General features: G+C 42.8%; 1 protein-coding gene across 1 annotated transcript in view; it reads right to left on the reverse strand.

Moving 5' to 3' along the window:
* The window catches only part of Cdk14 (cyclin dependent kinase 14), a 529,530-nt gene that overhangs the window by 127,158 nt on the left and 388,882 nt on the right, over nt 1-13,490 (reverse strand). The window contains exon 11 of the mRNA XM_038315331.1: nt 6,403-6,466. Coding sequence (XP_038171259.1) covers nt 6,403-6,466 — 64 coding nt within the window. The remainder of the gene's footprint in view (nt 1-6,402; nt 6,467-13,490) is intronic.

Here is a 13,490-nt window from a genome sequence, read left to right on the forward strand (position 1 = left end):
ATAACAGGAAATCTGCATATAAACAACCCTGCGACCTTTCCTCATCTGTAACACCATCTACCTTTTTCCCAAACGCCTCACCCTACTCTGGGCAGAACAAACACTCCTCATGCTCATAGGAAATATGAAACGTAGCCTTTGAGTTTTAGTATTCAACAATTCTTGGACATATCATTTAAACTTCCAGTGCCTCGGAGTCCCCCAGAGTGCAGGTCAGGATGCTAGCAGTTTCTATGTTATAGAGACACTGAAAATGTATAATAAGAAAATGCATCTCCAGAGTTAATAATAAACACAGAAATACTCTAAACTTCCTAGCCATGACTGCTATCACTATTATTAATAATATGTCTTAGAAAACTGACCATCTTACAGTCAACTACCTATGTGTCTGGGAGACATTCAGTATTAGAAAGCAAATATTACTTCAGAGAGAAAACTATGTTAAACTTCATTTTGAATCAATAGATAAACACCACAAACATGTTTGTGTTCTTCTAACTCCTGATAGGTAATGTTTTATTTATTTTGGGAGGTGATGGAATTGAACCACGGCCTTGAGCATGTTTAGTGAGTGTTCTACCACTGAACTACATCCCAGGCCTAAATCTTTAAAGATGAGGTATTGTTATGTAGCCCAGGTTGGCTTCACACTTGTGATCCTTCTGTCTCCAGCAGAATGATGCCATTACAGATAGAATGCACCATGCCCGGCAATAATTCTGTGATTCTAATGCACTAATGAAAAGTGAAAGCTGACATTCTAAGAAAATATCAGTTGTTCTAATTTATGGTAGAGGTGATTAATGGAATATACGAGGCCTCCTGAGACACAAGCATCTCTGTGTGTGTGCTCATGTGAATAACACACACACACACACACACACACACACACACCACAACTTTCTGAGCAATACCCATTCAAGGACAGGTGTAAATGAAGGAAGTTTAGCATCCCAGTGATTTCATCCTGTTGTGGAATATTAGCTGAAGATGTGTTATACTTGTTTATGCTGTGGAATGTTTATTTAATGATGCAAAGATGTGTTGCATTCTTTTATGTTGCATTTATTTAACACTGCAATGCTGTATTACTTTGCCTGCCTAAAACACCGTAGTGGTCTAATAAAGAGCTGAACGGTCAATAGCTAGGCAGGAGAGGGATAGGTGGGGCTTGCAGGCAGAGAGAATAAATAGGAGGAGAAATCTAGGCTCAAGAGAAAAGAGAAGAATAAGGAATAAGAAAAGGAGGAGAGGAGGCTACCAGGTGTCAGCCATCTAGCCACACAGCCAGCCAAGGAGTGAGAAGGAAAGAAAGATATAGAATAGAATAAAGGATGAAAAAAGATCAAAGGCAAAATATATTTAAAGAGAAACAGGATGATTTGTTTAAAAAAAAGACCTATATCATCTACCACTACAGTCCATGTGCTGATCTAACTAGAACATTTGGGGTGTAAAAACACTACCTGAAGGCTGGAGAGATGGCTCAGCGGTTAAGAGCATTACCTGCTTTTCCAAAGGTTCTGAGTTCAATTCCCAGCAACCACATGATGGCTCACAACCATCTGTAATGAGGTCTGGTTGCCCTCTTCTAGCCTGCAGGCATACATGCAGACAGAATATTATATACATAATAAGTGAATATTAATAAAAAAAAACACTACCTGTATCATATCTAGTTCATTCACCTTAAAAGTAGGTAGAATAAAGAAGGATGTGTAAGAACAGATGTTTGCATTGAATTTCCATAGAAGTTGGTGTGCTGGATGGAGCAGACACCCTCTTTTCTGAGGAATAGAGGAGGGATCTCTGCAAGTCACAGGGGACCCTCACTGTAGGGTGGTCCATGAAGGGCACACTATGACACTAAGATGTCCCTCTCTCTTGTCTTCCTGCATGGCATATTCCCACCCATGGAATCCTGTTGCCTCCAAAGCTTTTCTAGTACCTTATGAGATACTTGAGAAGACCCAGGAGTATGACTAAAGCCAAGTCCCCAAACCTGCCTGGATGTGGAAAGGACCAAAGCGGCATTTCCTATCCCAGGTACTGAGGACTGCAACCCCAGGCCGAGCACTAGCAGCGGACTTTTTGTTACATGATCTTTCACACTCTCATACTTGCCAGCAGTGCTGAGACTAAGTGTGTCTGGCTACAGAATCTGTGCTCTTATTCCTATATCATATGCTTTGACTAAAGAAGCTTTGGAATGGATAATACATGGAATGATCAAGACTCCAATCACTCAAGGACAGTCCTGGTTCATGGCCATTGTCCCAGTGAAAGTATTCGTTGTATTCCTTTCAAAAACATATTGAAGAGTAAATCATCTGAAATAATTTTTAGAACTGATAACTTATTAGAAGAGCAGGTGAAGGGTTTAGAGCTGCCCCAGTGAGCAGCTGGTGGGTGGAAAGGTACCATAGGGAGAGAGTTCTCTGTGAAGACACAGTCCTTCACAGCACTAGCTAGAAGAGGCAAGCCCTCTTCAAGAGAGGGAGCAAGCTTGGGGCCAACATTCAGAGGTGGCTAGTCCCTTGTCTGTAAAATGGAATTGCAATATTAAGACAGTAGTATAGTAACTCAGACTTGCGTGAATATCTATAAGATAAGGTATTATATTGTTCCGTAAGTAGAGAGAGCACTGTGCAGTGAGGTACCAAGGTAATACTGAGTGGCAAGGTACCAAGGCACTATAAGTCTGAAAGCATTTAATACTTCCTCCCTTTGAAAACAGAAGGTTGGCTATACTTGATTTGGGAAGGCCTGTCTGGGACTAAGTAGAACTTAAGAAGAAATGTTCACTTCATTGCAAACAGTATAACCAAGTCCACGTGTAAATGCTGACTCAAAGGTCAGTGTTTCTGCATGCTTGGTCTGGTACATAATATGTTTTAAATATCACCATTCCTCACTTCGCTGCCAACTCTGGTGAATCTTCTGCATTCATCTATCTCACTCATAGAAGATATCCCATCTTCAACAACTGAACAACCTCTTGCATTGGGTGACTAACATTCCCTGAGAAACAAAGTAACCACTGTAGATGTGCCCCCACCCTTTGCTTGATTTTGGAAAACAGGACTATTTTATTTGAAATTTCATTACTTCTCATTGCTTCCAGTCTGGCAGTGTTGTTTCCTCCTTGAACTTTACAGTGTCTTCCTGTCTGGACTTCTGAATAATAATCTGTCATTAAACCACAGCTGAATGCCCCTTTGTTAGGAGAATTTAAGAGCTGGAAGAAAGTGCCATACATCGGCTCTACAGGCTATTTGAGGATGACACTATTTTGTACAGAATTAGTTCAGGGTTTTGTACACATTTTAAAAATACAGACATGAAATTTTCTCTAAGAGATGTAGCTGTCTAGATTTATATATGGCCTAGCAGCCTAGAATACAACAGTAAAATAAACTATTTGAAAACCAAAGTGTCCTTATATGAAATACAGACCCAAATTGTGTGTGTGTGTGTGTGTGTGTGTGTGTGTGTGTAACAGGATTTGGTATTAAAAATCATGCATATACTGTTTTGCAAATGTCATGAGATTTTTTTTTGAGGCAAACTTTATTGTTAAGCAAGTCGGAAAAGACATAACCTAACAGTAAGGACTATGTTTAATCTTGCTTAAAATTTTAGAGGGCCTCAGGCTTCTGCAGGACCAGAGAGCAACCTGTGGCCAGACTCTAGTACAGTGGCCTCAGATGTCAGCACTGGGCCCAGACTTCGGCTCCACTGTGCCCAGCATCCTGTGAGAGTCTGGAGCACTGGTCCTAGTGGGCTCTGAGGTCATTATGTGTGTAGAGTTTCCGAGGTGCCAGTGGTCACTTGAGGACCCCTCTTCACTCTAGACAGAGGTGCAAGGTAATATAGCCATTGGGGTTTTCTCAGAAAATTAAAACTAGAACTACCTTATTTTACCCCACTACTTCACACATGGGCATATACCCAGAGAAGTACATAGAGGTATCTGTACTCATGCCTACTGCTGCTGTATCCACCACAGGAAAGAAATAGAGTCAGCCTAGTTGTCAGCCAACAGATGAATGGATAATGAAAATTTGGTCTGTCTGTCTGTCTATCTATCTGTCTGTCTATTATCTACCTATCTATCTATCTATCTATCTATCTAATATACACACATATGTACATATATATGTGTATGTGGGTAAAAAGGGGACAAGAAAGGTTACATATCAGGGTGTGAGGAAGGACTGAATGCAGGTAACAAGCAGGAGTTATGAAAGGGGATATGAGGTCATTGTTTTTCTGGTTCTAATTCTGCTGTGGGATTTTTGGTTTTGGTCGTAAACAAGTGCATAAAAATGTCTGATAGTGAAAGCAAACAATCCAGTGTTGAGAAGTTTCACAGCCTCTATCCTGAACAGCTAATTTACCTGTACTGACTGATTCCGACAGTTCTCGGGGCCAGTTCATTTCAGTGTATTTTCTGTGCAACATTTTTGGTATACACTTGTGCAGTTAAATCTAGAGAGGAAAAGGGCTTGCATAGGTAAAAGAGAAATTACCTTAAATTATAAAATCTCCTAGAATTGGAAGGGCGATGACATAACTTTCAACTATAAATTGAGCAAAGGCCAAAAACAGTTCGCAGCAAGGAAAAAGCTGAGACAGTGAACGGCTGCCCAGCCTCACATTAGAGGACGCGTGCGAACCCACATTCAGGTGAGACTCCTTTCAGCCGCTGATGGGTTGAGTCTGCCCCACGCTCCAGAGCAGAGCAGGGAAAGCATGCCAAGCACTGAAATCCCTCCATATTTTTTAGTACGGACACTTGGTAGGTGAAATCACTATATGAATCGGTCCTTTATGTATAAGTCTTTATTCATTTAAAATCTTATTTATTTATTTGTGTTTTTTTTTTGTAAATGCTAGGCCGGGGTTCTTTCTGCCAGTGAGCTAAACTCTGGCCTCTCAGGATTGTCTATTTTATTTCTTGCGTCTCAAAACTGTATATCCTAACAAGATTGCTAACAGTGAGAGCCTGTGCCTCTTAGGAAGAGCTCTCTTCTTGAGTTAAACTCCACTAGGAGTAAGTACACTGCTTACAAGATGCTTCTTGCTCAATTAAAAAAAAAATCTATTACAATAGATAGCTGTGTTTCTAGATTTTTTTTTCCAAACATAGAACTCATTTATAATTTTCAGTAAAAGTACCAAGAGCCTCTGGGCTTCTGAATATGATAAAAGAATTCTCAGCACACTGCACACATTCAGAACAAAACTACGAAGAATAAAAACAGTTCCCCAACTCAGTCGTTCTCTGAGATTGGTCACTTATTCCCGGACAGCGCCTGTCGCAAGTCAGTGAAACTCCTTCGAAAACGCTACGGCGCGTCTACATTTCACGAACCACGTTTTTGTAACCCCAAAAGAAAAACACGGGAGCCCCTTTACAAGAATTCATTTTCCTGATTTCGTTCAACTTTCAACTGCAGATCTTTCATCCCTTCCATAAAAATTCAGGACATGAGGTCAGATTTTTGTCACTGTTAAAACTGAAAGCTTCGTGGCTGCCCTCTCCTGGCGAGTGAGGAGGTGACAGCTTATTTTTGGAATACTGCGCTCAAAGGCCTCCAGCTTAGAGGCCTAAGGAATTTCCACTGACTATCCAAAGCCACACAGTTGGAGAATCAGGACAGTTTATACAAATTAAGCTCAAATTGTCTGACCACCTATTACTAGCCTAAGTCAAGATAGGAAAAATGTTAAGTTTTCTTTTTGTATAATTTACTACAATTTCTTAGTAGTGTCCAGAAGTAGTGACATGTTTGAGTTGTGATCGATTTAAATCGTGCTCGTGTGCGTGTGTGCACGTGTGTGGAAACTGGGGCTCGTCTTCAATTTCTCTTCACTTTCGTTTTTGAGACAAGGTCTCTCACTGAGCCAGGAGCTCACAGATTCTAGACTTACCTTGTCAGCGCGGTCAGGGGGATCTGCCTTCTTCCTCTACCCAGGACTGCGATGATAGGGACCACCCACCGTGCCCGGCTCTTTTCATGGATGCTGGGAATCCGAACTCGTATTCTTATGCTAATGTAGCAAATGCTCTACCATTGCTTTGCCATCTCTCCAGCTAAAGTTTGCTTTTATAACATGTTTAATTGATAATGAAATCAATAGTTACTACAAGATCGTTTCGACAAATCAAACATAGTTTATATGGTGACACTCTCTCGTGATGGATGGACAGGGAAGTCAATTATAAAAAAAAAGAATGGTGCAGATACAAAGATAACTCCATTAGCACATAAAATACACAACGGCAAAGGTTTATAGGCGGGGTCAAGGCCGCATGTTGCTTGAATGTGCACATTTGTATAGTCTCCTTATTCATACCCTAAGCACCTAATATTTGCAATTAGGGAAACATACCTGGCTTGAAATGCGGTAAAGAATGAACTCCCGGCCACGTGTCCTCATTTGGTGTTCCCAGAACCTAGTAAAGAACAGGACATTGTGAAAACAGACATTATTTCCAAAGCACTCAAAGTTCTCAAGTGCAGGGTTTTCATTTCAACAAAAGCAAAGCCGGGTAAAGAACAAGCCAAGGCGACTCTCTGCGTTCTAACAAATGCAGCTGAATGTGACAAATGAAGTCTGTTATATTTTAATCAGTTCATACTTAATAAGTTAGTGAAGAATCACACAGTGCAATGTCATCTTCATGGAACCGAATAAAGTGTGCCAGTGCCCCTCACGGCTCTCTCACAAGGGACTGTCCTTCACTTCACCTTCAGAGAGTATCACTGCAGTTATGAGAATTCTGTCGTTTGCTCCCATTCCCTCTGTCTCAGCATCGCAATGTTTCGAGGACTCCAGGGTCACAGTTTAACATGTTCAAAATCTCTCGGTACGCTTCATTTTTAGCCACTGTGATTTAGTTTCTTCTCCGCAAAATGGTCTTCCGCATGCAGAGTCTCTTTTTCTAGCCTTGTTCCTGTTTCTCCCTCATATACTTTTGCTCTTGTAAAAGGAATTCAAGGACAGTTAGGGCCCCCACATTCTACTCAAGTGTTCCGTGCTCTTAATAATCACAGAAACAAAACTCAGTAGTTCCCATCAAAAGTGTGGAGTTGAAGAGGTAAGAGCCTCAAAGACAAGCTCACTTGGTGTACACCTTTGCTGCTTTCCTATCTCCAAGTAAACGTGGGCAGGAAGGAGGCCCTCAGGGCTTCCCTTTCCACACTGATAAACCAGGAAGTGATGACATTTGTCTCATCTGGCTGGAGAATATTCCATGGCATTCAATAAATAAATAATGTCCTACAGAAAACCAGATTGACTCAGGGATGCAAGGGGTTTGGAGACAGCTCCTAGCTCAGGGGAGTCACAGTCAGATGCTGCCATTAACATGACCCTGGGCAAGCACCGACAGCCAGCAAGTTAGAAGGGTAAGAACAATGGTGGAGAACTGTGAAGAGGGTAAAGGGGTGGGCACAATGAAGACAAGGAAGCCACACACTACTCTATCTGGGGATCAGCAGGCACTACTAGGGAGAGGCAATGCAGAGCTGGGGTGACTGGAGCAGGGATTTATGGGCAAAGGGTTCTAGGGCTCTGTTGGCCGAGGGTGGCACACACAGTGAGTGTTTTATTTTTGTTTCGTACCCTGGTGAGTCAGTAACAAACACATGGATCATGTCTTCACTGAGATATTAAATCAACACATGAGATGATAAAATTCTTCTTTGAAATTAGTTGTTTAATTTTGAAAACATTAATAAAATAGATCTTGTCTTGGTTACTTTTCTATTGCTGTGATAAGACACCACAATACAGGAACTTTATAGAAGAAAATGCTTATTTGTGACTTAGAGTTTCAGAGGGTAAGAGTTTTTATGGCCACTGTGGAGAGATCATGGCAGCAGGCAGGAAGGCACGGTGCTGGAACAGCTGTCGAGAGCTTACACTTTTAGCCACAAGCATGAGGCAGAGGGAACTAACTGTGAATGTTATGGGCTTTGGAAACCTCAAAGTCCAACCCAAGTGACACACCTCCTCCAAAAAAGCCACACCCCCAATCCTTCCCAAACAGTTCAACCAACTTGGGACAAGCATTAAGACATATGAGCCCATGGAGAACATTCTCATTCAAACCACCACAGAGCTATATAAACAAGATTACATAATTGATGGACTATGTGGAGAGAGACTGGGAGACAGACAAGGGGCCCAGAGGGAAGAGAAAAGATAACTGTACAAAAAACTCTGGTAACAAAGTCTCTGTGAAAGGCACTTTCCCACATTTTCAGAAAGAAGCTGATTGGATTGGAAGGACTGAAGTTGGATTTGATCAAATCTCTCTCTCTCTCTCTCTCTCTCTCTCTCTCTCTCTCTCTCTCTCTCACACACACACACACACACACACACACAGAAATACACACATACAAAAATATACACAGAGAGAAACACACACATACACAAATACACACACACACACATGACTGTCTGGAGATGATGTTCCTCTTTGTTCTCACACTGGAGGTCAACAATACTAAACTTTAACACCTGAAGAGAAGCACGTTCAACTCAAATGTGTCCATGGGCCTCTGGATATTCCATGAACAGCAAGCAATTCAGCAGGTCTAAGTCTTGCTGAATGACTACTGTCCTGGTGGTAATGTTCTCATAATGCCCACAGCAACTCTTTCCTAGGATCACCCTCATCCCTGTACGGTGCTCTGTTTCATGGAGATTCGTAAACCCTATGGCTTCCACATGAAAGTTAACGGGACAGAAGACAAACCACCCGAAACTGTTCTTTATGACAGACTTGGCCATCAGGTCCTGGGCTCCATTTCTTCTGTACACATTCTTGAAGCCTTTGCTCAGGAAATGCAAAGTGGGCACAATGTTCAGAAGGGAAAATGAGAATTAAAAATTAATTTTGTTTCCAGTATAAGGCCTTTCAGAAGGGGCAGCGTGGGTTAAGTGGATGATGGGCAGGGACAGGCATCTGTGCACTAGGGAAGTGTGTGCCTTGTCTCTGGGCCAGATTTTCATTTGCATGAACTAATAAGTTCCAATGCCAAGACATTTCGAAGTCAGCAAAAGAACACTGCCTAGAAGTCAAAAACAATCTTTTGTTAATAACTTAAGAAAAAGAAAATTCAATTTGTGTTATCAGAATTTAAGAGTCCCCATACACATAAGTAAATGAGTTTATAGTATATGAAAGCCCCTGCCATCTCTAAATAACATGTCACAAGAGTTGAGAGGTCTTTTTTTTTAAACCTCCAGACCTTCTATATACTTCTCCTTGCTCTCTTTCAAATTCGCAGTCTCTTTTTTCATTAATCATTGTTATGGGTGTGCACGCATGCACACACATTCCTATATACATAAACAAAGCATGCTTAGTCTGTATGACCTTAGTTACACGTATGTTTTCTGGGTTTAACATCGGGAACCACAGCATTGGCCAGCATGTCGCAATAACCCTCATGGGGTTAATGTGCTGTAGGGGCACACATCCCCTGGCAGTAACCCACAGCTCTGTAATTGGACTTAAGACTCACTTAAGAAGAAGAAAAGAATGCCTGGTACTGGAAACCTAGGCACTACTCAAGGCAAGTGAAGTCATAGATCTCTGGAGTAACCCCACAATCAGCAGGCTAGGAAAACAGCATGATCCCTCACTACATCCCAAATACTTGCCCTCTTAAACCTACAGGTAAGTGTGGTTCTCACCCATAATTATGGAAACTTCTCTCCGCAGCAAACAGATCACTAAAACCGCAATCAATCAAAACGTAGAGTTAAGAAGAACAATTCCCAACTGATACATGGAAAATACGCCCCCTACACTGACGGCTCCGGATCACTGCAGAAGACAGGGTGGGAAGACTGTAAGTAAGAGGCAGAGGGATCAGGGCGTCTGCTGTGAGACTGGCATGTCAGAAGCTACACCCATGAAGTCTCACCAACAAGACTATCTAAACAGAGCTGAACAAGGACAATAGACACGCTAAAGTGGATGCGGGAAAGTCCAGGGGGCCTCAACCCAACACACAGAACTACAAGAATCTAAGCAATGTTGAGAGGAAAAGATAGTCTTCCCGGGGAAGAGCACACCAGTTGGTTAACCCGACACTAACCGGTCAGCTCTGAGACGTCTTTTAAACACCCATTTGTGCAGGTCAGCTTTAAATCTACCCAAGCAGCCTGGGTGCCTCCAGCTTCCCACAAAAGATGCAAAGCCTGGGACTCCCTTGGAGACACTCCTGGCCTGGTGAGGGAGGTGAACAGAGGAGAAATCAGTTTCCTTCCACATGACAAAGGGTCTCTACAGGACACTGGAGTGGGTGTCGGGGAGGACACTATGCTTGGCTTCCCTGGGGAGGGGAAAACCTCAGTGCAGGGGAAGTTAGTGAGACGTGGAGTATTGAGTCAAAGGCAGTGCCAATAAGGAAGGCATAGAAACACCAGCGGGCAACTGGGGGGAAGCAACTGGGGGGGGCGGGCAACTGGGGAGGGGGTTGCCACTGCAGCATTTCATTTCTCAAAGCTGCTGGACTGCCCTGCAGTGCTTTCTCTCCTTGCTTTCATTTCCTAAATGGTTGGCTTCTGCTTTGGCCAGCTGGACTCCCACATCTGCTTCACCTTTGCCTGAAAGAGTCTCTGGACAATCTAGTTCAAGGCCCGTATTGCTTCTCTGTGATCCCAGAATACTTCCTTCAGACTTCTACTTACAGAACCCCTAGTGGTTGACAGATGACTTGTTTCCCATTGGACTGCGAGTCTCACAGTAGAGACCATGTTCTTAGTGCTCACCACGTTTCTGGTACTTGAAACAGAGTTGGAAAATGTTGAATAACTGGATGGATGGGTGGGTGGGTGGATGGATGGATGGATGGATGGATGGATGGATGGATGGATGGATGGGTGGATGGGTGGGTGGTTGAATGGACGGATGGATCGATGGAATGGATGGATTGATGGATGGAAGATGGATGGAGGGATAGATGACTGGGTGGATGATAGGTGAATGGATGGATAGAGGGATGGATGAATTGATGGATGGATGATGGATGAATTGATGAATGGAGAGATGATGGATGATCGGGTAAATAATGGATGGATGGATAGATGGATGGGTATATGGATGGATGATGGATGGATGAATGAAGGGATGATGAATGTTTGGTGTCTGGTTGACATAATAAAGTACCTGGCCTCAGACTGAGAGGCTAAGATCAGGTAATGGATCCAAGGGGGTTATATTTATCTGTTACAGGGTTTAGCACCAATTATGAGAATGTAAATTTTATGTAGAGTTGAAATAGTCCCCCAGGGTAAAATGCAAGTTCCCCCACTACTTTCTGGGATAAACATAACACTTGCTGGTCAAATGGTGGGGTAAACCAATAAATTAATAGTGAGATATATGCCAGACATTATTAAAAAACAAAGGCAGTAAATATCAGAGAGTGATCAACAGTAAAACATAACACTTTCTGAAGCATATATAACTGTGTGTGCAAATAGTGAGTCATGATGCAAAAAATGTTTATCTAGTGGTTAAAACCAACTCCTCTTCCAACAAGAAGCTAAAAGCATAAATCAAGAATGCAAGAGATAAAAGAAGTTTAGGCTGAAGAGCAATGGGTTTAGCTCTGAGTCTGTTAAATGTTAGGAATGCCTTCAGGTCAAGAGAGAGGTTGTATGCAGGGCAACTGGAATCAGATACGGGTCGTGGGGAAGAATTTCAGACAGGAAGAATTCTTTGGAACTCCTCAGCATATATGTGGTAATTGAAAGCAAATGTCAAATACGAGTTACGAAATGGTCTCAGTTTCCTGTGCTCCCACGTATGTCAGAATCGTGTCTCTGCGACACACTGGAGTGCTTGCCATCTGTCGAGACAAACAAGAGACTAGCCCATCTCTATCAGCAAGCTTAAAACCAATAAGCCTAGACCTGCTTTTCTGGGATTGGTCCTGACATTACTGCACCAATCTTACTCTCACTAGCCTCAGTTGACAGAAATAAGAAGAACAGGGTCCCTCTTTAGAAATATTTGATTTACAAATCCATGAAGAAAATAACCGGAGCTCGGAGTTAAAAAAATTAGTGTTTGCTTGCAATATTTACTTATTCTCCCCAACCATGAACAATTACAAGAATGCTTATGCTTTTCCAATTTGTATTTGCATGAGCCTTGGACCTGCTAACATGGAGCAGCACATGGGCTTCCCCACCAAGAACACCCGGGGCTTCGGGAGAACAAGAACTACCAGAATAAGAACTACCAGAAGTCCTCCATAGCTTAAGAGGACCCAGAAGTCCCTAACAGAGACTCCAGCACAGGGTAATTCTGGCATATGGATGTAACGTAACAGTGAGTCACGGCTCGCGTCTTGATTCATGAGTGTTTCTGGCTCCTCAGTGGGAAATCCTGGGGACAGTCGTAGCAAAACTCAATGGGATTAACATACACGGCACTCTGGAAGAGATGCTGGAGAATGAAAAGAGAAAAAGAAAGCTGATGGTTCAAACCCTTGTCAGGACAGTGCACTCTCCACGTAGGACGATGGTTAAGTGGGAGTGCAGAATACCTCACGCTGCCCAGAACCACACAACACTGTGCACTGTGAAGGAGGAGATGGGTGGTGAGAAGCAAGGGTCCAAGGAGCATGGTGAGACGGCAATCTTAAGAGGACACGGTGTTGGCTGGAGTGGCAAAGAGAGTTACAAGATGGGTAAGCTAAGAAAAACGGGCAAGGTGCAAGCAGAAGGAAATCAGAGATGCCTGGGACAGAAGAAAATACTGCCGTCGAATTTCTGTATGGAAATATCTAGAAATGCACCTTGCATGCTTAAATCAACTCATGACTATGACGGTTTGAATCTGGCACTTCTCCACAGTCTTGGGTCTCCAGCTGGGGTGCTATTTTGAAAGGTTATGGAGCCTGGAATTTGGCTCCAGTCTAGATCTCTGCTTCCTGGTAAGCCACCTCTTGGTGACTGAATCTTGCGATTCACCTCACACTGTCACCGGCAGATAACACTGTTCTTGCTACCACACCTTCTGAATCACCTCTAAAACAATGAGCTAACACAAATCTTTCTTCCCTTAGGTTGCTCTACAGGTATTTTTGTCAGAGTAAAATGGAATCTAAAACAGCCATTCTCTATTTATCTATAACTTCTGAGGAAGCCATAGGATTTCTATAAGGTATTGAGTAAAAGCAGTAATGTCTGTCTGCACACGGATGGGTGGCTGAATGAGGTAGAAAACCCCTCACTCTTTAACTTTGGATCGCACTCAGTGTCTCTTCACACCTGAGTTATGCTTTCCCGACTGCAGGGCACTGTCTAAGAGTAGGTTAGCTGGGGAAGACCCACTCTAAATGCGGGTGGTGCCACTCCCTGGGCTGGAGTTCTAGTTGCATAAGAAGAAGCTGAGTACCAGGGCTCATAGCTCTCTGCTTCCAGACTGTGCATGTACTGTGACCTGC

Source organism: Arvicola amphibius, chromosome 18 (genome assembly GCF_903992535.2).
Source record: "Arvicola amphibius chromosome 18, mArvAmp1.2, whole genome shotgun sequence".
NCBI lineage: Eukaryota > Metazoa > Chordata > Mammalia > Rodentia > Cricetidae > Arvicola > Arvicola amphibius.